The sequence below is a fragment of the Diceros bicornis genome, chromosome 31 (genome assembly GCF_020826845.1).
Source record: "Diceros bicornis minor isolate mBicDic1 chromosome 31, mDicBic1.mat.cur, whole genome shotgun sequence".
In the NCBI taxonomy this organism is placed as follows: Eukaryota; Metazoa; Chordata; class Mammalia; order Perissodactyla; family Rhinocerotidae; genus Diceros; species Diceros bicornis.
Window position 1 is genome coordinate 33,960,446 of NC_080770.1, and position 27,757 is coordinate 33,988,202.

A 27,757-nucleotide genomic window follows, 5' to 3' on the forward strand; every position below is an offset into this window, starting at 1 on the left:
TATCAAGTAATGAGTTATTTCCCATTCTCAAGGAGGTATCATGTTGTAAAATCAATTTGCTAGAACTCAACGAACTGGAAGCGTGAACTAATTCCATTCCCCCACCCCTACCCCACTCTCCCACTCCAGGGGAGGGATCAACTGTCTGCTCTTAACAAAAAGCAAAGTACTACAAAACCAACCGTATGGAAAATTATTCAAACAAGCACCTCCCAAGTTGCATTCTGAATTATGTCAGCACCACTCTGAGCTCTGAGACTTTCTGGATATAAAGTACTACACAAAGAAAGCTGTGGTTCAGAATGATGGCTCTATAATGCCCAAGGTCCAGAATCAAAGATTAAATTACGTTACATATATACCAGGGCAGGATGTAAGCATTTTGTAATCTCTTTCAGTCAGTGTTGAAATAAAATGCTTTATGATTAACTGTTCATTAATCTTAGTATCCAATTATTTAAATTTTCTCATTATTCAAAGCTCTACTCTATGAGCAGTTTTCTTGCATTGACTTTATCACTGGCCTTGAATCTGAAAGAGTATTATTATATCCTTAATTCTATGAGCCGAAACAAAAATCAAGTTGAATAGAGCAACTTATGCTATTATTTTGTACCAAATCACTCATACCAACAAGCTGAATCCAGTCTCACTGTTCTATCAATCATTTGCTCTTGGCTGAGTGACTACCTCCCATATCATTTCAAATAGTCCAATGTAATATTTACGTGACTGTCACGCCACCATGACTAAGAACCTATTGTCTGGAAGCTAGTTGCCTCCTTTGGCTTAAAATAGGCTAAGCTGTGTTCTAACTTTACCAAGTTTACAGGATAGGAGACACAATCGAGCTCCTGGATGTAGCCTCTATCACGTAATTCTGGTTTTGTGTCACCTTATGTTTATAAGGCCACCCTACCCCACCTGTGGGTGGAGACTCACGAAGTCAAGGTCAGGAAATGGGCATAGCCAGGCCAGACGCTGACACTGACTCGAATCCAGGACTCCCCCAAGGCCCTGTGCCAGAGCCCCCTGTGGACCCGGGTGAGAAGGCAGAACAAGGCTCTCCCAGTCAAGGAATCGGGCAACAGTTTCTCCAGTCCTGCAAACTGCAGAGTGTGGCAGTGAGGAAAGGAGGCACCTGCTTCATCAGGAGCCTGGGGACTGTCTCTCCGTGACGTGCCTTATACAGCTGTGTCCTTTTCACCCTGGTCTGGCTTATCACTTTGGATGACAAAGTTTTAAAATGTATTAACGTGACCTGTTACAAGGTAACTGGGAACACTGTCCGTTTACTGTACAACTACCACCACCCTCAGACCCTCATTAATTCTCATCAGAGTCATTTCCAAGTCCTCCTAACTGGCTCTCCACTTCTAGTCCCTCCTCCAACAACATCATCCTCCACATTCCTGCCAAAAGAATCTTCCTACAGCCCCACACAGATTATGCTGCTTGCCTACTCAAAACCCTTAAACGATTCCTCACTGCTCAACACATGCCTAAAGAAGCGCAGCAGCCCTCCCTGTGTACAGCTCCTAACATGCTCCCTGGCCTTAGAAGCCACAGCTAAACGGCCCAAGAAGCTGTAAAAACTAGGCTGAGAACTGATATCTTGACTGACTCCAAAAAAGCTCTTTCGAACACTTTTTTAAACACTTAAAAAAAACTATAAAGACAGCACATTAAATTTAAAATATATGTTTGCCATAACTGAAATTAATACTGATAGAAATTATATGACTCGTTCTTATAATTCATATAATTCAAGTCACTAATGGAATTATATGATTTCCATTTACCATCCTTTTTCAGGCCTCTCTTCCCCAGAGTTTCAACGACATGTCTTACACGTTTGTTTTTTGTTGTTGCAGAGAATACGTATTTGCTATGGGGTCCTTTTCCTGTGGGGGCCCAGGCCTCCATCCAGTGCATGAGAGCCCTTCTAATTGTATGACTCGGAGCTACTAACTGCCCCAGGTCTCCCTGTGGTCCCAGAGACTCACGGTGACCTGGATTCTAATGAAGAGCCTTGGTGATCTTGTATTCCTCAACCTGTTCCCTCCATACCCAGACTATGCAGCCTTAGCTCTACCCTGGACAATTTCGAGCCTTGGAAAATCCCATTAACCTCTTCTTCACACAGTTCAGCTCCCCTCCAACCCCCACCTCGGGGAAGGCTCAGGCCCAAGGTCATGTCGTCTTGGTTTCCTCTGCTCCTCAGTCTGGGGCAAGCACTTCCGCTCACCCTCTGTAATCCTATCCGTTTCACTTCCCTTTTCTATTCCCAACCTCCAGTTCCCTCCTTTTCTATTTATAACCAACAGGAGTGATTCTACTTGATATATACCAGATCACAGTCCCAAAACTGAAGAAAATTTTTCTTTTCCTAGAAAGGCCAACAGTGGTATAAACCTCTACTCAGGCGTTAAAGTCCCTGTGATATTATGCTCAACGTACCTGTCCAGTCTTACTTCTTCTAAGTCAGGAAAGAGTGACTGCTTACCGTGTAAGTACACTCCACATGGGCCACCTTTGCGCCCACACTGCCGTCCCTCTCCTGGCCCCATTTTACCTCTACTGAAAATCGAAATCCTATCTATCCTTCAAAAGCCATGTCATACGCTACCTCATTCTCAAACTTGGCCATCGTCCTCCCATCAGACAAGACTCCACCTTATGATTCACCACAGCACTCTGCCTTACATCACAGTTATTCTGTGTCTTAATATCTGTTATCTATCACACACAGTAGATAGGTATTCCATTTATATAGTTAAATTGAATGAAAAACTTATTTTCTATAAAAGCCTCAGATATTCCCAATGTCAAAGCAAAAAAGTTAATATTAAAAAAACAAGGGAATCTTAGCTTGCCTCCATAGAGGGCGACACCTGAACTGGAATTGGATTCTTATATAAGAAGTAGCCATCAGTCACTGTGGCCTGCCCTAGCGTGTAATCGTTAACCTGTGTTTTGTGGTCATGGTCCAAAAACACCAAAGACTGACTTACTCAACAATTACCAAGCCAATTATTTTCCTACTGATTTCTGGTCCAAAGAATGTTTTACTCTTTGTACTCTTGAAAGAGCATATTGCAGAGTGATAAAAAAATCCTGATTGCCCAAAACATTAACAAGACAGAAGGTTAAATTAACCCATTGCCTTAGTTCATAAAAATAATCTCTGATCTCTTTCTACAGATGGAAAAATTCAAGCATCACCACAGAAGAAGAAATGAATAAAGTTATGCTGACCAAGGTGTTACAATCAATGAACTGTATTCCCTCCCATCAGTTACAGACCGAACAAAGAGTGCTTCACTCTATAAACACGAGGCATCGCTAATATAACATTTTTTAAATTAAGAGACTAAATGTCAAAGTCTTAACAAATCGAGGGATTTTACAATGAAATTTGGTTTGTATTCTAATGCCCATCTAAGGATGTTTCATGCAGTCCCACAGGAACTAAAGACCCAGATTAAAGTTTAAGTGATGTTCTAGTTAATTCTTCATATAAAGGTCATGCCAAATTACACACTGTGTGTGTGTCACGCTCACACACTCCTGCCTCAGAATATCTCCATCCACCAGGTTTACCTGAAGCATTTTGTCCGGGCTGGGCTCAATGCCGGGCGGCATGTTGCTTGGGTCAAAGGCTATCTGTTCAACCTCAGCAAAGTAATTAACTGGATTCCGGTTTAAGACCAGCTTACCAACTGGGATAAGAGGGTAGCTGCTGTGAGGCCAAACCTAAAAATAATGTCATATTCACAATTACCAGACCACCAACTGAAGGAAATTAAAGTACCCATAAAAACTAAGCTTTCAAATACAATGAAGCCAATGATAGTAAGTGAAAATAATAATTTTTTAATCCAATAAAATGATAAGAACTTAAGGTGAGTACATTGGTTGGATCTTTCACAACAGTAAACGGTAAATATCAACACCTTCCCTGGGCAAAGGGACATCAGCTTTTCAGAATCGCTAAGAACAGATGGAGCCACCTAGACAAACCCAGTGAACTTATCCCACAATGACTGAAGAGAGATGCCGGCGAGGACTCACCCGAGAGCGAGGAGACTCTAAGGTGGCCCTGCTGCACTTGTGCATGGGTGACGTCCCTGTCACTGTGAATGCCTGACTGCAAATGTCTCAAAGTTAGGCAAGAAGAGACTCAAAAAACAATCTAGCTGTTAACTCACTCACCTTGGTAAGATCAAACGGGTTAAATGGAAAAGTCTCGGCCTCAGCGAATGTCATGACCTGGATATAGAAGGTCCAGGAGGGGTAGTTGCCTGTGGCAATGGCATTGAAGAGATCCCGGAGGCCATAGTCAGGGTCTTCCTGGGAGAGTCTTGCTGCGTCTTCAACGGAAAGGTTTTTGATGCCCTGGTCAGTCTACAGAATGAAAGAAAGAAGCTCAAACTGAAACTTATTGGCAAAGCTATTGAACTTTAATCAGTAATTCATTGAAGGATTATGAGCAACACTACTCAAAGACTGGATTTTCCTTGTACTGATAATTCCACTGTTCAAATCTGATACAAATATAAATTTATCAACAAGAAATTCTACTTGATTATACTGATTCCTTTAAATGTCCAGGGAATCTGTCTACACATTTCATATTTAAGATTAGTTCTATCTTTCCCTTTATGTATTCTATATTGCAGTCATGCAGCGCATAATATTTTGGTCGACGACGGACTGCATATACGACGGTGGTCCCATAAGATTAGCACCACGTAGCCTAGGTGTGTAGTGGACTGTAACATCTAGGTTTGTGTAAGTGCACTCTATGATGTTTGCACAATGATGAAATCATCTAACGACACATTTCCCAGAACATATCCCTGTCATTAAGCGAAGCATGACCATATTTGAATTTTTTTAATTGTTGACATATAGTTTATTTACAACTGTTCACCCACATAAAGAATGCTGCATGACTGTCTTCAGATAAGCCAAAAAAAATTTTGGCATAAAATATTACATAACATAAAATTTACCATTTTAAAGTGTCCATTCAGTGGATTTTTTGAGTATATATCTCAAAATGGAGTTGCTAGGTCATATGGTAATTCTACATTTAATTTCTTGAGGAATTTAAAAACTGTTTTCCAGAGGGGCTATTATTTGAATTTTTATACTCATGTTACTTTTCAAATCAGAAAAAAAATCAAAATATATTTTAACAATAAACAAATGATTAATAAAATTAAAGGACTTCTCTTTTTTTTGCTTGAAGTAATTTTTTTAATTCCCTGTTTTATAATAGCTCAAATCAGTTACTGAGATTGTGCTCAGCTAGTATCCTTCCATCCCCACTCTCTTCCTTTTATTTTTTCTAAGAAACCACAGCATCATAGTTCATAGAGCTGAAAAGAACTTCAGGACAGCCACTCTGAACCAGTTCTCTGACTCTGAGCAGGCAAAATTAGTATTCTGACTTTTCAAACAAGCCAGTAAGACCCAGAGAAGTTAAGTCACTTTCACCAGTGCTCCTACTATCACACCTACTGCCCTTCAGTAGGTTCCCCACCTGTATCTTACTCTGAAAGATCTCCCACAAGCCAAGCGCCACGGAGAGATTTCCTTAGCAAAAGTCAACTCTGGAAGCCTGGTCCATTGCTACCACAGAAATCTCAACTCTCTCTGGCCAGTGGTGAGACTTGAACCCTTCTTACTATTAGACCAGAAGGAAAGCCACCCTCAGGATTAAAAAATGGAGGTCACTATCTGCAGATCACCCAGAGAGCTAATACACTACACTGTACAATAATACTGCAACACCTTCTGATTTTAATTGACTCTCTTGAGCTTAGAAAAGAATAATCTTAGGTCAGAATAATCCAGACTGATGAATCCATGTAGATCTCAGGCTACCTCAGGGCCCTCTGCTGAAAAGATCCCCAAGCAATCCAATCTTTCCAAGACCAGGGACAGCTGGTATTATCATCCCAGTTTTATAGAGACAAACCTGGAACTCAGAGAACTTTTAATAATACGCCCAAGTCACAGTCATCCGGAAGAGGGAAGATCTGAGTTCAGACTGGTCTAACAGGAAAGCCACCAACCATGCTAGCTGTCCCAGATACAATCATTTAGTCCTGCTGTAAGCGACGCTACACTGCTCCTTTTGGCAATTAAAAGCCAATGGGTCAACTGTTTCTTAAAGTTGTTCCTGGCCAAAGATTATATACCCAAGTCATAAGTGAAAAGAGGGGTGACAGTTCTCCTGTTTGATATACCTACATTAGTTGTTCAGATAAAGATTAAGACAGGACAGAAGAAAACATGTCTGTGGGACATCATTAAGAGGGAGACTGTATTTGTCATGGTCCACTTCTGTCTCTGCTTATTTTAGCAGCAGTATTGGGAAACAAGTTCTTAGGCAACCAGAGGTTTTTCAAGAAGCTTCTAGTGTTCTCTGGAATATTGCTAATTCTAACAAATGCCAAGATCATACTAAGAGAGAGCCATTTAAAATACTTCAATTAATTAAAAGGTTCTCAAAAGCTTCCCCAAAGGTAACTGATTTGATCTGATTGTATGAAAGCAAATGTAAAAAGGAGAACTGTTGTTTCCTGACACTTGTAATTGATTTTACTTATCTGCCCTGTTCATAGCATACCCTCAATAAATGGTAACAAATGGATAGATGAATTAAAAATTTAGAAGAAAATGTTTTTGGAAAGACAGCATCCGATGTTGAAAGTGATGGTAAGATTGATATTTTAAACAGAGGAATGCCCCAATTCTGCTTCAGTGCCCCCTCCTGGGCCCCAAAGGATGCTCAGAACAGTGACTCAGGGCTAGCAAAGGCAAGGCAATATAACACCTTACTGTTTGCTAAGGCTTATCTCCAAACTCCAACAAAGAGCTCTAGAAACCTAGGCTACAGGCAGAAATCTCCTTTTGCCTAGTCTGGAGGCCTGTATTATCTCCTTACCTTTGAGCCCAAACCAAACTTAGCCCTTCCCACTCCAGGGAGAAAGAATTTCAACGTGTACCTGCCAGCACCAGCAACATTATACCAGAGAGCCAGCACAAGCAAGTATTTTTCCAAATATTAATGCCAGAGCCCCCATGGTCCAGAAGGAGAAGAAAGCCTGATTATTGAAAGCAGCTGTGTGCCTTGCCCTCTGGCCACATGATAAGGAGAGACGAAAGAGACCACACACGGTTCTTCTGATTGGGCAGCGAGAATCTCTTCACTCAGGCAGCGGCCAACAAAATACTCAGGGTACTGATCAACTAGATCAATACTTCTCATCCTTGGGTTGGGGGTAAGGGAAAGGTGGGAGAGGCCTTGATCTTTGCCCAGTCCTCAAGAGAAGTAAGGAGACGTGGGTGGTGGGAGCCTGTGCCCTGCCCCAAAGGCAACACGTACCTTATAATGGAATTTGCAATAAACTGCCTCTCCCTTCGCATTAACCAGCTTGAAAGTATGCGATCCATACCCATTCATGTGCCTATGTCCATCTGGAATCCCTCGATCACTGAACAAGAAAGAAACCTAAGGAACAGAAAAATAAAGCCTAAAAGATTTCAGCTTAAATCAAAACATCTTAGATTTTTAAGACGTGCCTAAGTTTCCCGAAAATCCCTTAATAACATAGCCAAGTACCCAGAGGAAAGGTTACTATTATCATTTATAAAAAATAACAAACAAATGGAAGAATTTTAAAGCAGAATGAAATATAAATCATTAACCTCACGGGTCAGAATTCTATAAAGAAAAGCAAAAACAAATCTGAAAATTAGCTTAACTTCTTATTCAAAATTTATTTTAATAGCGAATTCATTTGGTATTAGTTTCCCCTCGTTTCCCTAATACAAAGAGCTTTACCTCACACTAGAGACTTTAATCCTTAACATCGCTAAAAGTCAATCGATAATGTCTCTAGCATCACTGAAGGTCTATGAATGGGGGAAGATTAACAAAAGCAGTCTATAGAACTCTTCAGGATGACAAAATCTGAGGAAGTCTTCCAAAAACAAAGTCAGAAATCAGTTCTAATAAAAGAGCCAAACCCGGAAAAACACAGTGTGAGGCACAATCAACGGTCCACCCCAGCTGATATAATACAGCGAAAAAGAAGTGGCCCCACCTGATGCAGAGACTCAGGACGCAGGCTCCAGAAGTCCCAGACCATGTCCGGATCTTTCAGGTGCGTTTGAGGGTTTCTCTTTTGGCTGTGGATAAAGGACGGAAACTAAATGGAAAAAGAGAGAAAAAAAACAAAAACTAAGTTTACAGGAATTATGGTGTCTGACATTGTAAGTCGCCTATTGCTAGTTTAGAACAATATAATCCTAGAATTTTAAACTGCAAACCCTAAAATGAAATTTATCCTCTACCTGTTTCTAGGGCAAAGCACCTCTTTTTATTAATTTTCCATGCTCTGCAAGGAAAACTGGACTATTTCCATTAAGTCAGTGAATCTTGAAACTGCAAATCTAAGACCAATGGTAATTGCTGTTATTTGATATCATAAAAAAGATACTAAATACGAAAAAATGTGTTTAAAAAGGCAATCCAGCCAACCCGAATTCTCTTTTTTGCCTTTCCCAGGGCCTCTCTTCAAATGCCACTCTATACAGAGTATCTGAAATCAATTTAAATCAACCGATATTCGTAGAGTGCAAATACTTTATCACTCACCAATATGGCATCCCTGATGAAGAAAATGGGGGTGTTATTTCCAACAAGATCCCAATTACCATCTTCGGTGTAAAATTTCACCGCAAACCCACGAGGGTCACGAACTGTGTCAGCTGAGCCCGATTCTCCAGCTAGAAGAGTCAAATCGGAAAAATGAAGCCTAAGCCAGAGTCCTTTGAATCCAAGAAGCCTAAAGTCATAAGGAAACACTGAGCTCTATCTTTTCCAATCCATTTCCTAAAAGTAAATTAGATGTTTAAGTACCTGGGTCATTATTTCTACCACTTACCAGCTAATTTGGTCTACCAATTAAACAAATAAATTAATTGAGAGTAATGAGAGTATATGTAATAAGAGGTGAAGAGATTATCCATTTAACATAAGGCAGCTTTGTCCAAACATGAAATTAAAATAAGGGAATAATTATAAAGATTAAGGTAGTGAATAAAGCGAATAAGTGAGTTGTCAAAATTATGAGGTTAATATTAAGAAAATGAGTTACAATATAGGTTCTTATTCTTAATTTCATTTACTTTTGCATCCCACTGTATTTTTAAAATGCACAAACACAGACTCACAGAGAAACAGAATTAATCATGCATCGTGGTGTGTGTGGTGTAGTATGACAGATTTAATTCTTACTAGCTCTGTAACATGAGGAAAACTGAAATAGAAATAACCCCGCCTTGCAAAGTAGACCTATGGATTAGGAATAATGTCAGGAAAGCATCTACCCATGGCTGGCAGAGTAAATTCTCAATAAAGGGCAGCTGTTATCATGGTTATTGACTAAGATCCCCACTCCAACTTTCGTTTGAGGCAACCACTTGTAGAAAAGTTCTTTCCAAATGTCACAGAATTGCAGAGGTGGCCTCTGCATAAGTGTGATTTCCTAAGAGCTCAACAAACAGAATTATAAGTAACTTCCTATATGTCTTAAAATATTTTTCCACTGTAAAACCTTGCTATAATTTGGAGAAGTGCTTGTTTCCTATCGTCTAATAAGTTTTTTTTGAAATTAAGTTTTAAGTGCCCCAAATAAGATGCAGGGTTGAGTTAAGCAACACCAGTCACACAAACACACTGACTTACCCACAGTGGAGAACCGAACTGCAATGGGAGTCCTCTTTCCAATTTGGTCAAATACCTTTGCCTTGGAGTATCTGGTAATGTCATGCGTGACCTCAAAGTAGCCAAAAGCCCCTAAAGAGAAAGACACAGAAATCTTCATCATGGAAATAGGCATCTGGGTGACAAGAGAAACTGATCGTTTAGCACTGGGAGCTTCCAATATGATGGGAGAAGGGGAGATGTCCACACACAAGTGACAAGAGCAAACTGCAAAGCCCGGCCATCATTCAGTGCTAAACCAAGGGCTCCACAACTGGAGCCAAGAGGAGGAGATGGGTGAGGCTGGAAGTAGCTCGTCAAGGTTGACCCAAGGACACAGGGCCCGAGAGGGCCTGGAACTACATGTGGGACCCCGGAGAGAAAGAGAAGAACAGAGAGGAGGAGAAAACAGAGAAAGAAAGAATAAACACTTAGGAAGGACACCACAGAGCCAAACCACACACCGAACAGCGTTTCAAAAGCCATGGTGGAAAAGCCAGGCAAAGGACGTTGGAGAAGCTGAAAGACAAGAAAATAAAGAAACTAGGAAGTCCTTAACTGGGAGTCCAAGTAAACAGCTAAGAGAAAAACGTTCTCTTCCTTTCTATCATGCTTTCTTTTTCCTACTGAGCGTGTAGCTTTCTTTGAAACACCAACCCCATCTTTTGTTTCTGTAATAAAAGCAAGATAAAAGTTTTACAGAAGTTTTGGACCAAAAGGAAAAATCACCACAAACCCATCACCCTAACACAACTATCCTCAATTTTGCACAGCTCATTCCTGTATTTATCCAGTTAGTGCACCATCTAAATCTTGTTACAATTACAGTACGTCTGTGTCTGTATTTCTATATTCTTATTTCTTCACTAAACTGTATAATGGAAGAAAAGGAAGGTTACTTTTATCTTTAATAAAATAAAGCATTTTATATATAATGTGCAATCTACGGAACTAACCATCATTGAATTACTAATTCCTCTATTGATGGACTTCTTCCTTTCTCCCAGGAATGGAGATTTGGCACTTCTATTAAAGGAGCTCCAGCCTTTTGAGAAATAATTTTAACCCCAGTGTTACGAAACAATCCTTTTGCAACAACTGAATAGAGCTCTCACCTGCTCCTTTAGCATGCACGACTCTCTCAGGAATTCTCTCCCGGTCAAAGTGAGCCATTTCATCAGTGAAAACCACATCCTGAACCAGAAGGGGCCCCCGGGGCCCTGCTGTCATAATATTGAGTTTGTCTCCTATTGGATTCCCGGCCCCAGTGGTCAGAACATCAGGCTTCTAAGAGAACACCAAAGGAAAAAGAGGGCAGGAGAGTCAGTACAATCAAACTGTTAATTTACAGTGTCGTAGGCTACATCATTTTGCAATGTTTATACCTTCTGCCCAAATTCTTTTTAAATTTCCTGTAGTACCAAAATACTACAGATATGCCACTGCCTGAAATTTATAGTCAGGTCTCAGAAATCCTTGATAAATCTCAAACCAATCTGCTAAGAGATCTGCTCTGAAGAGCAGAAAGACAGTGAAATATTCTGGCAACGTGCTCGGCCCTGCTCTAGACACAGCCACCGGCTCTGCACAGGAAGCCCAGGCAGGGATCCAGGAACAGGGAGCAATGTGCTCAACACTGAACGTCCAAACTCACGGTGAGGGGACGGTCTCCTGAGAAGCTACGCTAGCCACTGCTTTACTCAGAACTCACGAATGCTCTGTTACTGCTGCAGACGTTAAGGTGGGGCTTCCTGTATAGTGCATTCATTTCTCCCAGTGGATGCCAGCTATTTGCAACACTTCTTTTCAATTCCAAAAAAAGGCAATGGCTTTTATTGTCACTGAAAATAAAGTGGTACTGGTAAGATGGATTACAGTATTAATTTTCTAAAGATGTCAAATGTCTCTGAAACAGGACAGAAGTCATTTTAATCCACCCAGTTCTCCAGTTTCAGTTACATCCGAAGCCTCTCAGCTGTCCCTCCTCTAGAGTGGGAGCAGTGTTTATCAAGCCCTCCATGATGCCGGGCAGCTCTTCGCTTTGTCCTGTTCCAAGGTCACACACCCTGCTTTGACCACAGACCACTCCCCCAGTGTCTCCCCTGGTCCCGGGAGATCAGGGGACTTGTGTGTGGGGCAAAGCTCAGCCACCTCCACCTTGGAAGAGCACTCTAACGGCCCCTGACGAAAGACAACGCTGCCAACTACTCGCACCCAGGGGAGCACTAAGCTCCCAGGTCTCACAAACCTGGAGCAGAGTATATAACTTTCACTCTGCATGCACATCAATCCTGAATACTAAAACAAAGTCAATGCCCGCCTCTTCTCTACAGGGGGATACTGGCGGGGGCGGGGCACTTAAAAAACTTCAAAAGTTCTGTGAGCTCTGGGAAAATGCACCGAATAAAGGAGACCTCGGAATTTGCAAGATGAACAAACAAGACTCACACACACTAGTACGTCCCCCTTGCCCACCAGACTTCTGTTCGCATCGAAATGGGAAAAGGTCCACAGGGCAGCACGGAGAATCGTGAGCGCTGGCACCTCAGACTCTGCAGCTGCCAGCTCTGCAACCACCAGACATGCAGCTGCTAGCACCTTACTTACTATTTGTGAGTCTCAATTTTTCATCCGCAAAATGGACAAAAAATAACTACCTCCCAGAGTTAATACAGAGATTAAAAGAGCTAAATGTATGCAAAATACCGGTCACACGCTAAGCATATACGCTACCACTTACTGGCTGTGAGAAAGTGACCTGATGGCAGAAGCCAAGCATCTCAGGTCTGATTTTCTTCTTCTTTTTTTTTTTTGTGAGGAAGATCAGCCCTGAGCTAACATCCATGCTAATCCTCCTCTTTTTGCTGAGGAAGACCGGCTCTGAGCTAACATCTATCACCAATCCTCCTTCTTTTTTTCCCCTTTTCTCCCCAAAGCCCCTGTAGATAGTTGTATGTCATAGCTGCACATCCTTCTAGTTGCTGTATGTGGGACGCCGCCTCAGCATGGCCAGACAAGCAGTGTGTCGGTGCACGCCCGGGATCCGAACCCGGGCCACCAGTAGTGGAGCGCGCGCACTTAACCGCTAAGCCACGGGGCTGGCCCCTCAGGTCTTATTTTCTAGCAACCGTGAAGATGTGTAGGCATCTGTCCAGACTCTCACCCTACCCCTTCCTCCAGCAGCAAACTCTTCCATACCGTAAGGAAATTTAAGGGTCCAGTCAGCAGTCACCACCCAAGTACACCACTCTCCTTGGAAGATACACATGTGCTAATCCACGTGACACCGTACACTTTTTTAATTTAAAATAGAAAATGAATCAGAAAAAGGAAGAGTGAAATTGCACAACTTCACCTGTAGTTTAAACCCAAAACTTGACTGTCAACCTCTGCTGTCACTGGAACCACGCGGGGAGCTTTTTAAAGCATGGTGGTGCCTGGGTCATCCCCCTGGAGATTTCTAATACAATTAGTCTGGGGGAGCCCTGGGCGTCGGGATGTTTTTTGAGTTCCCCAGGTGATTCCAAAGGGAAGCCATGATTGAGAGCCACTGACCAAAAGCTTTTGGATAATCCAAAATTAAAATAATAAGAGTCTGAGCAAACTAAATCTGTCCACTCTTTACACGCTCTTTTCATCATATAAACAAGGCACTAAAGGAAACCTAAAAAAAAATAAAGGGGCCATCCCACAAAGAAGAGTAGGAGAGGATACCAAGAAGCTCAGCAAAAGGAAAGGTAACCGAAGGTCAGAGTGTCATTTACATCCCTGCGTCCCTAATGCAGGCAAGGAGCTGCTGCTAAGAGAGAGATGAGACCCCACCACAGGTCCCCTCCTAATGACCAGGCCAGGGTAAAAGGCTCAAGAATAAAAACCACTCCCAAAGGAGGCAGATACAGAGGAAGTTGGACGAATGAATGAATGAGTGAAGAACTAAAGCACGAGATGCTCTCGCCTGAATCATGGAGTCTTAGCGTGGGAATGCTGGAATGTTGCCACCATCGGGCCTCCCTCCCACCCACTGCAGGAATCTCCTCCACAGCACCAACTCCGGGAAGGAGTGACACCTCAGCTTGTAGTTACAAATGGAGCATTCAGCACCTCTTCTAATTCCCGGCACTAAGAGATCAATTGTCCTAATTTCTAACAGCTTTCTTCACACAAGCTATTAAATTTGCCTTCAAAACAAGTGTGGTGGGAAAAGCTTCCACAGGGTCAACAACACAGCAGGCAGGCCAGTGGGCAAAGACCAGAAAGGAAAGATCCCGAGCTCAGGGGATGTTTAAGGTAAGGAGAGAAACTGACCAAACAAAAGGAAAGACAGTGTTTATTACAAGGTGAGGAGGAGGGTGCAGCTCATTTGTTGACATGAAAAGAGTTCATGAAATGAAGCTTTACTAAATAAAATAGGGGGGAAAGGGACGGACAGTGAACAGCAAATTTTTAAAAATCATTTCTGAAAAAAGTACAAGCCTTTAGAGAAGTTTCTACAAGATAATGATATCCCAGTGTGAGCAGAGGTCCTGCCTCATAATGCCTCTGATCTCAGTAACATCTTCATGTGATGGGGAAGCAAAAATGGACACTCTGAGGTTAAGGGTTCTTCCTCACAGAACCCAAGGCAAAAAGGAAGGAGAAGCAGTTATTCAACGTACCTGCTTGCCTCGAGGGAAGCTACATTCCAACTAAATCTCCCAAAAGACAACAAAATGGACAACTTAATCACCTCCCTAGTGTGGGGGATCAGCATTTGCCACCCCAAAATGTGTCCCTTTGGCTTATTTTTAACAACAAAAAGCTCTGAAAGAAACTTGGACCTTCCCCCACAACCGCCTAAAAGAATTTAAGATAAAAGTCCTATACCAAGAAGGAGCTATCACCACAGATAACTCTAGGTGTGGTAGGCAGAAAGGCACCTGGCAAGACCCTTTTTTATCAAAGTAAGAAGGCCCGGCAACCATCTGTTACCAACATTTGCTTTTCCATCTCCTTGTGAATTGCCTTCCTCCCCTTTGAAATCCCAAACCACTACCATCAACATCCTCCTTTGTCTTTAGCTGAAGATGGTATTTAAGGTCATGGCTTCAGCCATTTTGGCAAGTTACTCAGATTTCCTGGGTTTCTCCCACATACGCATGTTATTATACTTTCTTTGATTTTCTCCTATTATTCTGTGTCATATGAATTTAATTCTTAGATTAGCCAGAAGGACCTAGAGGGTAAAGGAATAGTTCTTCCTCCCCTACAGTTTGGCAATGAGGATGGGATAAAACTTCACTGGCTTGACACTGCTCACTCCTGGACTACTGCAGCTGAGAGATCCGGGACCTCTGACAAGAGCCAGCAGGAGGTAAGAGTTCTTACCATGTCAGTCTCTCAGATCGCTCCCTGCAGGGTCCAGTGGAAGTGAGAGTAGTGGGGTTTTTGCTTTTTTAATGTAGATTAGCAGGAGAAAATATTTGCTTCTTGGACTCAGCAACTCTGGGAAATTTGGTTTGAGTCCTCATTGGTTTGCTGATCCTTTTCCTCCCAGAGATGGTCACTGTTTTTCCTTGTCTCTGTCTTTTTGTTTGTCTGTTGTCATAAAATGGAAAAACCATACGGCAAGACACAGGCTTCTCTATAAGCCTGTTGTCTGGGCCAGTCCTGCACTAAACTTTGCTGTGGGTTAATATGCACATGAGGTGAAAGCTATTGCTAAGGGGCATCTTGGAAGCCAAAGAGGCCACAAATTTGGTGGGCATGGGTTGAGCAGTTAAGAGCCATTAGGGCGCTTGCCACCTCAAGAAGACTCCTGTGATAGGATAAGCTGGTCACAGAATGGGGTACATGACACAGGTCCCCTCCCAACCTCAAGAAAATTTCCATGCCATGAGGTACTTTATAAAACAACACACACTCCCCAAGCCTGCAGCACCTCCCTCCCAGGTATTAACTTGGCTCCAAGAGACCCAAGGCTTAGCTAAAGCTGTTAATGTGCATATAAATGAGGCTTTTTCTTTTGTCTTGTTCTGTGTCTTGAGAGCATGGCTTTGTGACCTCTCTGGTCTCCACCACGCGGAGGATGCACATACTGGTTAGCATCTTGATGGCCAGTCGAATAGACTGGGGTTCTGAAACACACTCTCTTTGTCCAGCTGTCTCAGGTTTCAGAGGAGTTTGTCATGAGCGGTCCCAGTCCATAAGGGGCCTGCGTCGTCTCAACCCTCGTTGCTTGTTAGTGCACTACCGCCTGTGCAACAAAGGCCTTTGTTTTCTTAAGACTATTTTTGGGAGTGAACTTTCTGGATGTTGCAAGGGCTGCTGCTTTTGCACTCTCTTTTGGGGACGCCTCTTATGTCCATGGTTAAGCCATAAAAGTGCTACCGAGCAACGGCTCACCACCCGATGCGCATAGAAGCTGACACTGTGGCACACCAGTCTTTGAAAGAAGAAATGCTTTATCGCGCAATGGATTGGCAAGGAGATGGAAGGCTCTCAAATTTGTCTCCTCGTCCAAGGTACAGGGTAAGGTGTAAGAGATCAGGGAGGGCCAGCCGATGTGCAGAAGCACTGGCAGGATGAGCCCCGAGTGGCAGATAAAAATTTTCTCCTCTGCACATGATCCTGGCCGGCTCATCGCCCCTGAAAAATAGCTTTAACATCCTGTTCTTAAGATGGGGTCAGTTATGGAAGATTACCAGGAAAAGTACAGTAAACAAGGGTAAAGTTGTTATGCAGATTTAAGGCACTGCCTTCTCCACTGATAAGAGTTTCTAGAGCTTTAGAGTCACCCTCCTCTTCCTGGCACATTTGTAAGGGAGGCACCCTTACAAATGGAGATTTCTCTTATAAATGTAAATTTCCCTTGCAAAGGGTAATTCCTACTAGGTTTTCAGAGCTTTTCCTATGTCTGGTGTTTTTTAATAATCATCAGCTAAAAATAGCCCGTACGCCAAAGAGGCGTGTTTTGGGGCGGCAGATTCTGTTCCTGGTGGTGTGGTGACAAAAGGCTTATTAGTTTGAGTCACTACTAAGATCCTACACATCAATAGCCAGACAATGGATCGTTTAAATTGGAAAAACTTCTAAATTGGAAAAATTCTTAGAGAGCTCTCATCATAAACAGCTGTTTTATTGGTACCTATGAAGAGACCAAGTTAAAAAAGAAATACAAAGAAATAATGACTTAGTCAAATCTGGGGTCTCAGCTTCTTCTCATGGTCTTACAGATGCTAATGAAAGCATTAAGTTAACTAACAAAAAAATAAAAGAAGCCCAGGAGAAAGTTGAGGGACTTTTCTTGACAAAGTAGAAATTTTTTAAAAGAGTTTTTAGGAAATAAGGTAAATAAAGCAAATATTAAAAAGGGAAACAAAGAGGAATCAGAAAGGGAAGAGTCATGAGACATCCTAGCAGGATGAAAATCTTAAGATGGTTATTTAAAAAAATGGGATAAATAGGGCCGGCCCAGTGGCGCAGCAGTTGAGTGCGCATGGTGCTCCACTTTGGCGGCCCACGGGTTCTGGGGTTCAGATCCCATGCGTGGACCTATGCACCACTTGTCAAGCCATGCTGTGGCAGTAGAGAAAGAGGGGTACGGATGTTAGCCCAGGGCCAATCTTTCTCAGCAAAAAGAGGAGGATTGGCATGGGATGTTAGCTCAGGGCTGATCTTCCTCACAAAAAAAAAGGGGGGGATAAATAAAATGGATATTAATGGGATTAAAACAAAGGTTTTAATACAGCACTGCCTAAAGTTGGGCAGGCCAAAGGGACCCCCTACTGGTCCCCCAACATTGAAGGGCCCCAAACAAGTCCCCTCTATTTACCCTAGTTTGGAAAAATTTAAAAAGCCAGAAGGCAGACATCACAATGAAAATCTGCACTTGGGCCAACAATTAAGCTGCTTAATCATGAAGCCAAGTGTCCGTTGGCTCGACTTCTCGCTGGGGACTCAAAGCCTTTTGCACAGAAATGGGTAAGATGAAATTTTGTAGGAGAATTGGCATATTTAAACAGGCTTTATGTGAAGTGATTGTACCTCTTTTGCCTGAATGTATTACAGACTGTACTGTGAGGAAAGACACTGTATCTCACTGGGGAACGTTTCCCGTGCCAGACACTGCAAAACAGCAAATAAATCCACCCTTCAGACAATGTTAATTAAACATGATGAAGGAAGTCACTGGGTTGCCTGAGCCCACACCATGTGAAATAAAAACTAGAAGCTGATATCAGGTACTAATAAAAAAGATAATGAAAGCTCCTCCACCCAGGGTAAATTGATCTAGGGTGGAATTGTACACTTAAAAAGATGGCCTTTGTTAAAGTTTGTACAGATTTTAAAGGTATGATACATTGTTCTAAAGTTTTAAAACAAAAAAATCTTTTGATTCATCTCTTGTATCTCATATCTCCTTGATATAAAGAAGCAATTGGAAAAATGTAGCTGGAACGGTGGGTGAACCTCTTTTATCATTCAGACTGTAATCCAGTTCTTTGGAGGAAGTGAAAGCAACCATCTTTGTCTTACAAATCTCTGCTGGGCCAAAGATGTGGCTCTAGAAAGCAGGTAAAAGTTCACTTGTCCTTTTGCCAATACCAAAACCTCCCCTATTCCTCTCAAAATGCTCCAAGATATTGGGATGTTGGAAACTGGTAAAGCAAATATGCCCCAGAAACTCCATCTTGGAGAAAACTTAAATGCTTTCTCTGTGTCTTTGTGATGCACATTTTCTACTCCCATCTTCTCTAGGACTTAAGAGCCATTCTTTAAAATGCAAATGTTTCTCATCAGGGAAAAAAAAAAAATGCCTTAACCTTAACAAATAAAGTTAACTTTTACTTGCAAGTAAACTTAACCTTTCCAACAGCCAAAACAAAATATGGATCAAATTATTTTACAAACCAGTAAGTTTTGTATTGTACCTGATTCATAGCAAATACTTAATAGCAGCTGTACAGTCTCTGTCTGTGCCTACCTGTGTGCTCATCTATGTCTATATGTACATGCTGTCAAAGTGAGATATTTTTCTACCTGGTTTTATTAGTCAAATAAGCTAATGTTATCTCTGTTACAAAATTTGTCAGCAAAAATAATAACTTAGAATGACAGCTAATTTTGTCTAATGTCTCATGAAGTTTTCATGGGTAATATAAACATAATTGTTGGGAGCAAATGATTTAGATACAAGTGAGATAAAAGTTTATAGATAAACTTTTAGCAATAATTATATTCTATGGCATTTATATTAATAGGTAAAATTAAACAATAAAAAATTCATTGCTACCTAGGTCATTTTCAAATAAGATAAAGTACTGAAAATTAACTGCTAAATACGTCTAAGTTTACCTACTTTTGTCTTACTACAGAGAAACTAAAAGATGTTTGGGTCTATCAGTAAACATGTCTTGTGCTTTATTAGAAGATTATACTATGAAGTAACATGTTTCTAAAAATTATAAAAAGTATTTATAAATTTGCCAAGCCACAAAATGCTAATGTAAAAGACAGTTCATAGTTGCTCACTTTTTAGTTGTCACTAAAAATTAAGGTTTCTAAGGGTTAAAAATCTAATATGTAATTAAAGCTACTAAAAATTAATAAGGAAAACATCTTTGTATTCAAGGAAAGTAAGATATGTTTTCAGTAAAGAAGGTATAAGAAATAAAGATATTTTTGTTTGTTAAAACAGTTATAGAAGGTTTATAAAAAAACTGAAAAAAGTTTTGTGTGTAGTCAAGTTGGCTAAGATTGAAATAAATTTAATTAAGTAAATGAGTTTTAATGCCAAAAGTAAGCTACTGCAAAATTAAAATTTGGTTTTCTTTCTCTTAAAAGAATAATTTTCTTAAACTTTTAGTCTGATCTTGATAAAGATATTATAAAAGGTTTTTCTTTACCTTTGAGTAAATCTACATAAAAGAAATTCTGTGTTTTGTCAAAATAATTTCCTATGTTCAAAAAGGCTGGGGTTTCTCTAATAAGCAAAATAAGGGTTTGTTTTTTTTTAACTATTTAACTCTCTATGTTTGCCTTAAACATCTTCCGTTCTCACTTCGGTTAAATGGATAACTAAGCATTATTTCACAGTGACCTATATCCTATTTAAAGTCTTTTGTCATTTAGAGATACTTATTGTTTTACTCTAGTGCTTTGTGCAAATATGTTTCATCTTCAAAGAGATTCACGGAAAAGACTCTAACACTCTAGAATATAGGTTTCTGATACACTTTCAGATCATAAAACTTAACTGGGTAAGAAACTAGAAAACCCTAACGGGAAACTGATGACTTCATGAAGCTGCTAACAGAAGATTAAGAGTTGATTACATGGGACTGAGTAAACTGATGAAAACGATTAAAATTTTTATGACTTTTGTTTAAAATCTTGTTTTTTTATTTTTTTTATTTTTTTTTTCAAATTTAAGGAAAGCTTTTTCTCTTTTCTCTTAAGCTAACTATGACTTATATCAATTTGGTAAATTATACTTTTCTAAGCACAATTCAAACATTTATCTTTTTCTCCCTACCTGATCCCTCCAGAATTTGGAAACTCTTGATGAGTAAATATTCTTATTTTCATGGCAATATAGTTTTTGCCTAAGTTCAATAAAAATCTATTCTCCTTATAACAGGACACAATTGGAAACATTGGTTATATTACCAAGGTTTTGACTGGAATGTCATATTTGAGAGAAGCACGCATAGACTCAGATATGACCAAATAGCTTTAAGGAACAAGGATTGACTTTATAAAATAAATAAACCACTTGAAAATATTGGCCTGGTACCTTGCTTAAAGGGTCCCAACAACCTTACCAGGTGAGTAAAGAAGGTCACTTCCCTGGTAGGTGCAAAGAACCTCAGGATATTTGGGGGACCTTGAGAAAAGAGGAATTCACCCAAATCTAAGGTATTACAAGCAGATTCTGATGATAAGTCCTTGGTTTGGCTTTCCTGGCCTCACGAGGCCTTTTAATTCAATCTGAGATTCCTTATGAAAAGTTCCAGCAAGGTAGACTTAAAAGAGCCTATGTGATCAATTGCTATCTTGCTGTACTTATGTAACCAATTGGGCCAAGTTTATTGAAGCTAGACTTATTTTGCAAACCAATTAGTCTTAATTTGGCTATCTTTGGTAAAAATGAGGGTGATTTTAGAGACAAAAAGTATGTTTCAGTAGAAAACTATAATACGTATTTGTGGATATTAGATTCTAGTTCTGTTAACTGTCTTTGAGGTTTTTGTTTTCTATCTGTACACTGGACTGGATCCTAAATTCTTCTAGTTTCCTCAAATATCTGGCTACAAATCTCCTAACTAACATCTTCAATTCTTTCCATCCTTTTTATTCGGAATCATTGAGAACTAAAACCACTCTTTTTCCTGAAGCCCTACAAACTGAAGCTGAACAACTTGATATAAACTTGAGAGATCACCATGATAACCCATGTTTAAAGAATCTTCACGTCTGTTGCTATGTAAGCCACTCAAAAGGATAACCTGAACATCCGATAACATCATCAGAGACTTTTCAAACTACAAAAGATACTTCAACCCTGATGTCTAGAAATGTTCTTTACTGACTGTCCTCTGGGCTCAGAAACTGGTTTAGAATTTATTCCAACCATTAACCTTGTTTTTTCTTTTTGTTTACATAGAAATGCTTCTTATTAAATACCTAATTGCTTGCTTACGTAATATAGGCCTAACTTTATGAGCCCACCTGCATCACTGCCTTCTGAAATGAATTTAACTGGACTGACCTATTATTAGGACTAAGACATGGGTTCAGTGAGATGGAACAATCTACCAACTCAGCTTCTTGACTATGAAAGTTCTAGAAGTTTCAAAGGTTAGACTGTGAGGGATCAGAATTTGCCACCCCAAAATGTTTCTCTTTGGCTTGATTATTTTTAAGAACAAAAAACTCAGAAAGAAACTTTGACCTCCCCCACAACTGCCTAAAAGAATTTAAGATAAAAGGCCTGTACCAAAAAAGAGTTATCACCACAGATAACTCTGGGTGTGGTAGGCAGAAAGGCACCTGGCAAGACCCATTTTTATCAAAGTAAGAAATCCCAGCAAACATTTGTTTACCAAACATCTGCTTTTCCATCTCCCTGTGAATTGCCTTCCTCCCCTTTGAAATCCCAAACCACTACCCCCAACATCCTCCTTTGTCTTTAGCTGAAAATGGTATTTAAGGTGCTGGCTTTGGTCATTTTGGTGAGTTACTCAGTTTTCCTGGGTTCCTCCCATGTATGCATGTTATTAAACTTTTTTAGATTTTCTCCTGTTAATCTGTGTCATATCAATTTCATTCTTAGACCAGCCAGAAGGACCTAGAGGGTAGAGGAACAGTTCTTCCCCCCCTACACTAGCTACTCTTCTCTACTTTCTAGGGATATTGCAAGTCAGGAAGAAAGCATACATTAAGATTTAGACCAAATTCACTCAACAACATTCAAAGCATATTTACTGAATGTCTACTATGTGTTAGGCCCTGAATTACAGCAGCAAACTCAAACTCCTGCATTTAAGGAGCTTTCATTCCATTGGGGATGTTAACTGTTATATTATTTATAGTAGCAGAAGCTTAGAGACAGCTAAAATGTCCAAAAATAAAGGATCAATTAATTAATTATGGTACATCCATAAGCTGAAACATGATGCCACCATTAAAACTTTCAGCCACAGGAAAAGATTAGTAACAATGTTAGTAACATTTAAGTGATATCATTATAGGTCATTTTAATTTTCTTTAGATTTCTTTCTATTTTCTTTCCTAAAAAATTTTCAGTCAGAAAGTCCTTTTCCATATCTAATTAAATATTAGAAGTTTTTCAAATTATTTATATTTTTATACTGACTTAATGAAAGCAGTGTATTCACGTTTACATAATAAACAGATAATGTTCCTAAAAACATTTTTAATGAATATACTACATTGCTGCAAGGGTCCATTCCTAATCACTTTTCTAATTACTTTCTAAAAATGTCCTAGACTATGCTTAATTTTCACTTGCCTGTATAAATTTAGAGGCAACTGAAAATTTTATTTGAAGTTACACACCACATTTTCAGCTTAAAATGACTTCATAAAAAACAAAGAGACAAAGACATACACATAATCATGTTTAAGGGGGAAGTCCCTACACAAGAATCCTCTTCTCCACTCTCTTATTTTGAAGAAATAATTACAATTCACAGGGAAAATTCTTCAGAGAATGAGCCACTGTGGAGCACAGGCTCTTAAATAAATGGAAACCACTATATTTCATCAACGGTAACATAAGCAATGTTTCACATTTGAAGATCTCTGAAATTGGGGTATATCCTACAACCTATGGCATCTTAGCAGTGAGTCATGGTTTAGATTGGCAGAGTTTCCTCTTTCTAGTAGCACATACAATACTGGTGCATTTTACAGTGCATGGCACCTGGGATTCAATGAAATATGATAGTTCACTCAAGGCTGGGAAAGCTCAGTCCCAAAAATTCAACTCAAAAGCGGCTATATTTAGTGTCAAATTCTTTTTCCAGGATTGATACACTGAAACTGTGGCCACTAAACACTCACTGGGGGGGCAGGGGGAAGTATGTGCTCCCACGACCATGAGGGAGACGACCTGGAAGAGGTGCAGGGGACACAGAAGAGACCCAAGGACAGCAGCATCCCCACGCACCGAAGAGAAGAGGCAGCAGAGGAGAAAGAACATATGAGGGAGGCAGGAAAACAGAAGCCTGTCATGGACTCCAGGGCAGAGAAGAGAAGCCAACAGAGGCACCTGCTGCAAACAGGTCATACAAAACGAGGACTGGAAAGACGCTACCAGGCTTGAAAACCAGGGAGGGGGCAGGGGTCTCTAGTGCCCACACCAGGACAGTTTTAATGGCAAATAATAAAATAAAAAAACATGAGAGAGCCAGCCATAGACCAATGACGACAGTGTGACGTGAACCAAGGGTTGGGATTCCGACAATCGGGTGTATCTGAGCTCCTATCATAAAGACTTTTTAAAATCTTCTTTGACTTTAAGTCAGTGATGCTGGAGGTCTAAGTTTGAGTGTGCCAAGGATGAACAGGAGGGAAGGAAGCACAGGGTATGAATCCAGTCTCTCTCTAGACTGGTGTTGATAAAAGGAGTGAGAGTGGTGGTGTTCCAGAATGCAGGCCGCCAGCGCCCTGTGGTCTAAGTCTCTCGTCGGTTCCATCAACCCCGCTATAAATACAATTTGCTTCTGTTTTTGTTTAGGTCAAACTTCCAGCAACCTCAAGCATTTAGAATACTTTTGAACTAGTAAGTAGAAAGCAGGGAAACCAGCCCTCCAGGGCTACAAACAACCACCAAAATATGCAGGAAAGACTTGGAAGATGATACCTGATTAGATGGGGACAGCCAGAGGAAGCCACTCCCTGCCCAAGCTGAGAGGGCAGAGGTGACAGGCGGGAAAGAGAGGAGAGAAGAAGGGGGAAAATGAAAAGTCCACAAAGGCAGAAGCAGCAACCACCTGGAATGGTGATGAGAGCAGCAGGAAGCCAATGTCAGACAGCCTGGAGAGGGCCGGCTGAGGCAGAGTTTGTCTGCAGTCCAGGACTCAAAAGGCAGCACCTGGGTCACGTTAGAAGTTCAACAATCCCAAGGTGAGCCCTCCACAGACTGGATGGTAGGATCCAGGGGGGCGGCATTTAGAACAAGAGCCCCTCCGTGCGCTCATTGCAACACTCACTCATGCCGTCACGAGGCCTGGTCCCTGCCCCCCGTCCCCATGGACCACAGAGCCTGGCAGGAGGCATCCCTGTGTCTGCACACACGCCCTGGAGGAGGGAGGACACGGCTCCCACAGGACGGCCAGTGCTGCTAAAATACTTCACAGCCCCTCCCCCGTAGCCTGTGCCCTGGTTTTTAACAAGCAACAGACAAAAGAAACAACAGCCAGGGATGCCAGCTCTGGGCTTCCTCTGGAGGTATGACGGAGGGCAGCTATTTCTGGTCCAAAGCTAACCAAAAAGGACAAAAGCAGAATCAATGCAGCCGACTGAACTATTCATGATTTTTTTTTTAATTTTTTGTTTATTGCAGTAACATTGGTTTATAACATTGTATAAGTTTCAGGTGTACATCATTATACTTCTATTTCTGCATAGATTACATCATGTTCACACCCATATACTAACTACAACCCATCACCACACACATGTGCCGAATTATCCCTTTCATCCTCCTAACTCCCCCTTTCCCCTCTGGTAACCACCAATCCAATCTCTGTCTCTATGTGTTTGTTTATTGTTGTTATTATCTACTACTTAGAGTGAGATCATACGATATTTGACCTTCTACCTCTGACTTATTTCACTTTGCATAATACCCTCAATGTCCACCCCCGTTGTCACAAATGGCTGGATTTCATCGTTTCTTATGGCTGAGTAGTATTCCATTGTGTATATACCACATCTTCTTTATCCATTCGTCCCTTGATGGGCACTTAGGTTGCTTCCAAGTCTTGGCTATTGTGAATAACGCTGCAATGAACACAGGGGTGCATGTATCTTTACGCACTGGTGTTTTCAAGTTCTTTGGATAAATACCCAGCAATGGAATAGCCGGATCATATGGTAGTTCTATCCTTGATTTTTTGAGGAGTCTCCACACTGTTTTCCACAGTGGCTGCACCAGTGTGCACTCCACCAGCAGTGTGTGAGAGTGCCCTTCTCTGCACACCCTCTCCTTTCCCTTTTCAGCCCCCATTTCCGGAGCACTGGCCATACGCAAGGCTTCATCCCAGCCGCCTTCACATCAGCTCCCTCGCACGCCTCCCAATCACCCACTGAGATAAACGTCATTAGTCCCGTTTCCCGGGTGAAGCCGTGTGCTCAGAGAACTTAAGTGACTTCACAAAGAGGTCACTACTGCAGCACAGGTGTACCTGTTACACATAACAAGTATGGATGGACAAAGGTATTTCTTCCAACTTGCTGATTATTGTTTTTTTTTTTAACTCAGTGAAAAATCACTTTAGAACCAGAATGTTTTGAAGACAGAAAAGCTCTTCTGTTGCTGGACAATTCTAAGAGCTCTCTCCCTCTGGAAAAGCAGCATTTGTACCTGTTAACATGTTTCCATCTTTGTGGACGCTCCTTATTCCTGACATCCATGCATGCTTCTCCCCACCACTCTTCCGGCACCCCCCCGACGCCGCCCCTCAAGCTGGGCGAGGGGCGTCTTCTTTGCCCCATTGAACAAAATATGACAACTGCCTGTCTACTTCACTGTTTTTCCTCTCTAGACGGTATACTCCTTTTCCATCTATATCCCTGACGCCTGACACGATGCTCAGTATCAACAAGTGCACGACAAATGCTTGTGGATTCAACGTGTGAATAAATTAAACTGTGGCCCAATATGAAATGGCCAACAAAGAGTAGTTCTAAGTAGGAAGAGGAAGCAACAACAGTCTATCCCTCCAAAATAAAAGGGAAAATATCTGAATTTATAACTTCAAATTCTGATCAAACACCTTTAGACTGTCTTATTATGAAAAGAACGTTTATGTTCTTATTATGTTGCAGAATGTGGCAAAGACTTGGCTAAAAATCAGCACCATGATTAGAAGCAGGGACGCAAAGTAACATTCCATTTGGGCTTTCCTGTTAAATATTTTTCAGCTGGAGTTGAACAGGAATGAGGAAATGTGCCTGGGAGGAAGACGGCCACTTTCTCTGATGAAATATCTTCTCTAATGAAACACAGTTTCCATTTATTAGTGCCCTCTGCTCACAGAAGGGCCAAGAATTTACTAAGCACCATATTCTTCCATTTTTAAGTTTAAAAAGATTGGTAATACAAACCGTCCCTAACTTTTAAACCCAAAGGAGTCATAATGACAGCTTCTCATCCTCAGAGATCAACAGAGAATATACCTGATATTTTCTGGCAAATTACTGCCTGACACTCTACATTTATTCAACAAAGATCCATCGCGTACCTACCATGTGCACATCCATGAACAGAAAACCCAAGACTGCCCAGCCCTCAAGTTTCTTTGGGGGGGGGGGGGACAGTGACACTGGACTGCTCCAGGCCTCCTGCCCCGAACCTGGGAAGGGAAGAGAGAGACGTCCCTGACTGGGCAGTTTGGGAAAAGGACTCAGGCCTGTGCAGGGCCCCCACCTCCTCCCCTTTGGAGGCCAGCGGCCCAGGCAGCACACGTTCTTCCTGCTCCCCAGAGGGAGGCCTGATAATGGAACTGCCTAAATGCCAGTGGTAAAGTCAGCTCAGGATTGCAATCCTAGCAAGGCCTCTTGGCCAAAACTCACAAGCCACGTTCTCCAATCAGTCCTCTACCAGTAACACAGGTAACATCCGAATCCCGCTGACTCCCCGTCTCTCTCAGCTTGGGTGCGGGATGTGTGTGCAAGAGGTCTTACGCATCAGACCCACTCACACCGCAGAGCCACCATCACAGCTTGCTAGGCAGGCATGTTCTCAACTCTTTACTTGGGTTATCACATTTAACCCACCTCTCTGAAGTAAGTACTATTATAATCCCCATTCTACAGAAGAGGAAACGGAGGCACAGAGAAGTTATACAACTTGCTCTAGGTCACCCACCTAGAAAGGGGCAGAAAGAGAACCTGACCCCAAGCAGACTGGCTCCAGAGCCCAAACTCCGAACCACAACACAGGAACACCTCTTAAAACGGCACAGCTCACCTCTCCCGCACACATGCTATGGGCTGGGTCCCCGACACGTGAGAAGTGGTCTTGCAGGGAAGCTCACTGGAGACTCGGCGCCCAGGGTCTGCACTGCGAGCTGACACGGAGGAACCCTCGGATCCCAGAAGGAAAGCGGGTGTCAGCCTAACCACACTGTTTGTGCAAACCGCTTAGGCACGGTCATCCACCCTCATCAGTCAGGTGGGGAGCCCTCCCAAAATCCAACTGGCAGACGCCAGCCAGGAGCCGCCCTGGCCACAGGCCTT

General features: G+C 41.5%; 1 protein-coding gene across 1 annotated transcript in view; it reads right to left on the reverse strand.

Moving 5' to 3' along the window:
- Positions 1–27,757, reverse strand: part of CAT (catalase) — a 47,316-nt gene that overhangs the window by 12,843 nt on the left and 6,716 nt on the right. The window contains exons 2-8 of the mRNA XM_058527165.1: positions 10,903–11,074; positions 9,770–9,880; positions 8,678–8,808; positions 8,124–8,228; positions 7,403–7,528; positions 4,216–4,407; positions 3,604–3,756 (exon numbers count right to left, since the gene is read on the reverse strand). Coding sequence (XP_058383148.1) covers positions 3,604–3,756; positions 4,216–4,407; positions 7,403–7,528; positions 8,124–8,228; positions 8,678–8,808; positions 9,770–9,880; positions 10,903–11,074 — 990 coding nt within the window. The remainder of the gene's footprint in view (positions 1–3,603; positions 3,757–4,215; positions 4,408–7,402; positions 7,529–8,123; positions 8,229–8,677; positions 8,809–9,769; positions 9,881–10,902; positions 11,075–27,757) is intronic.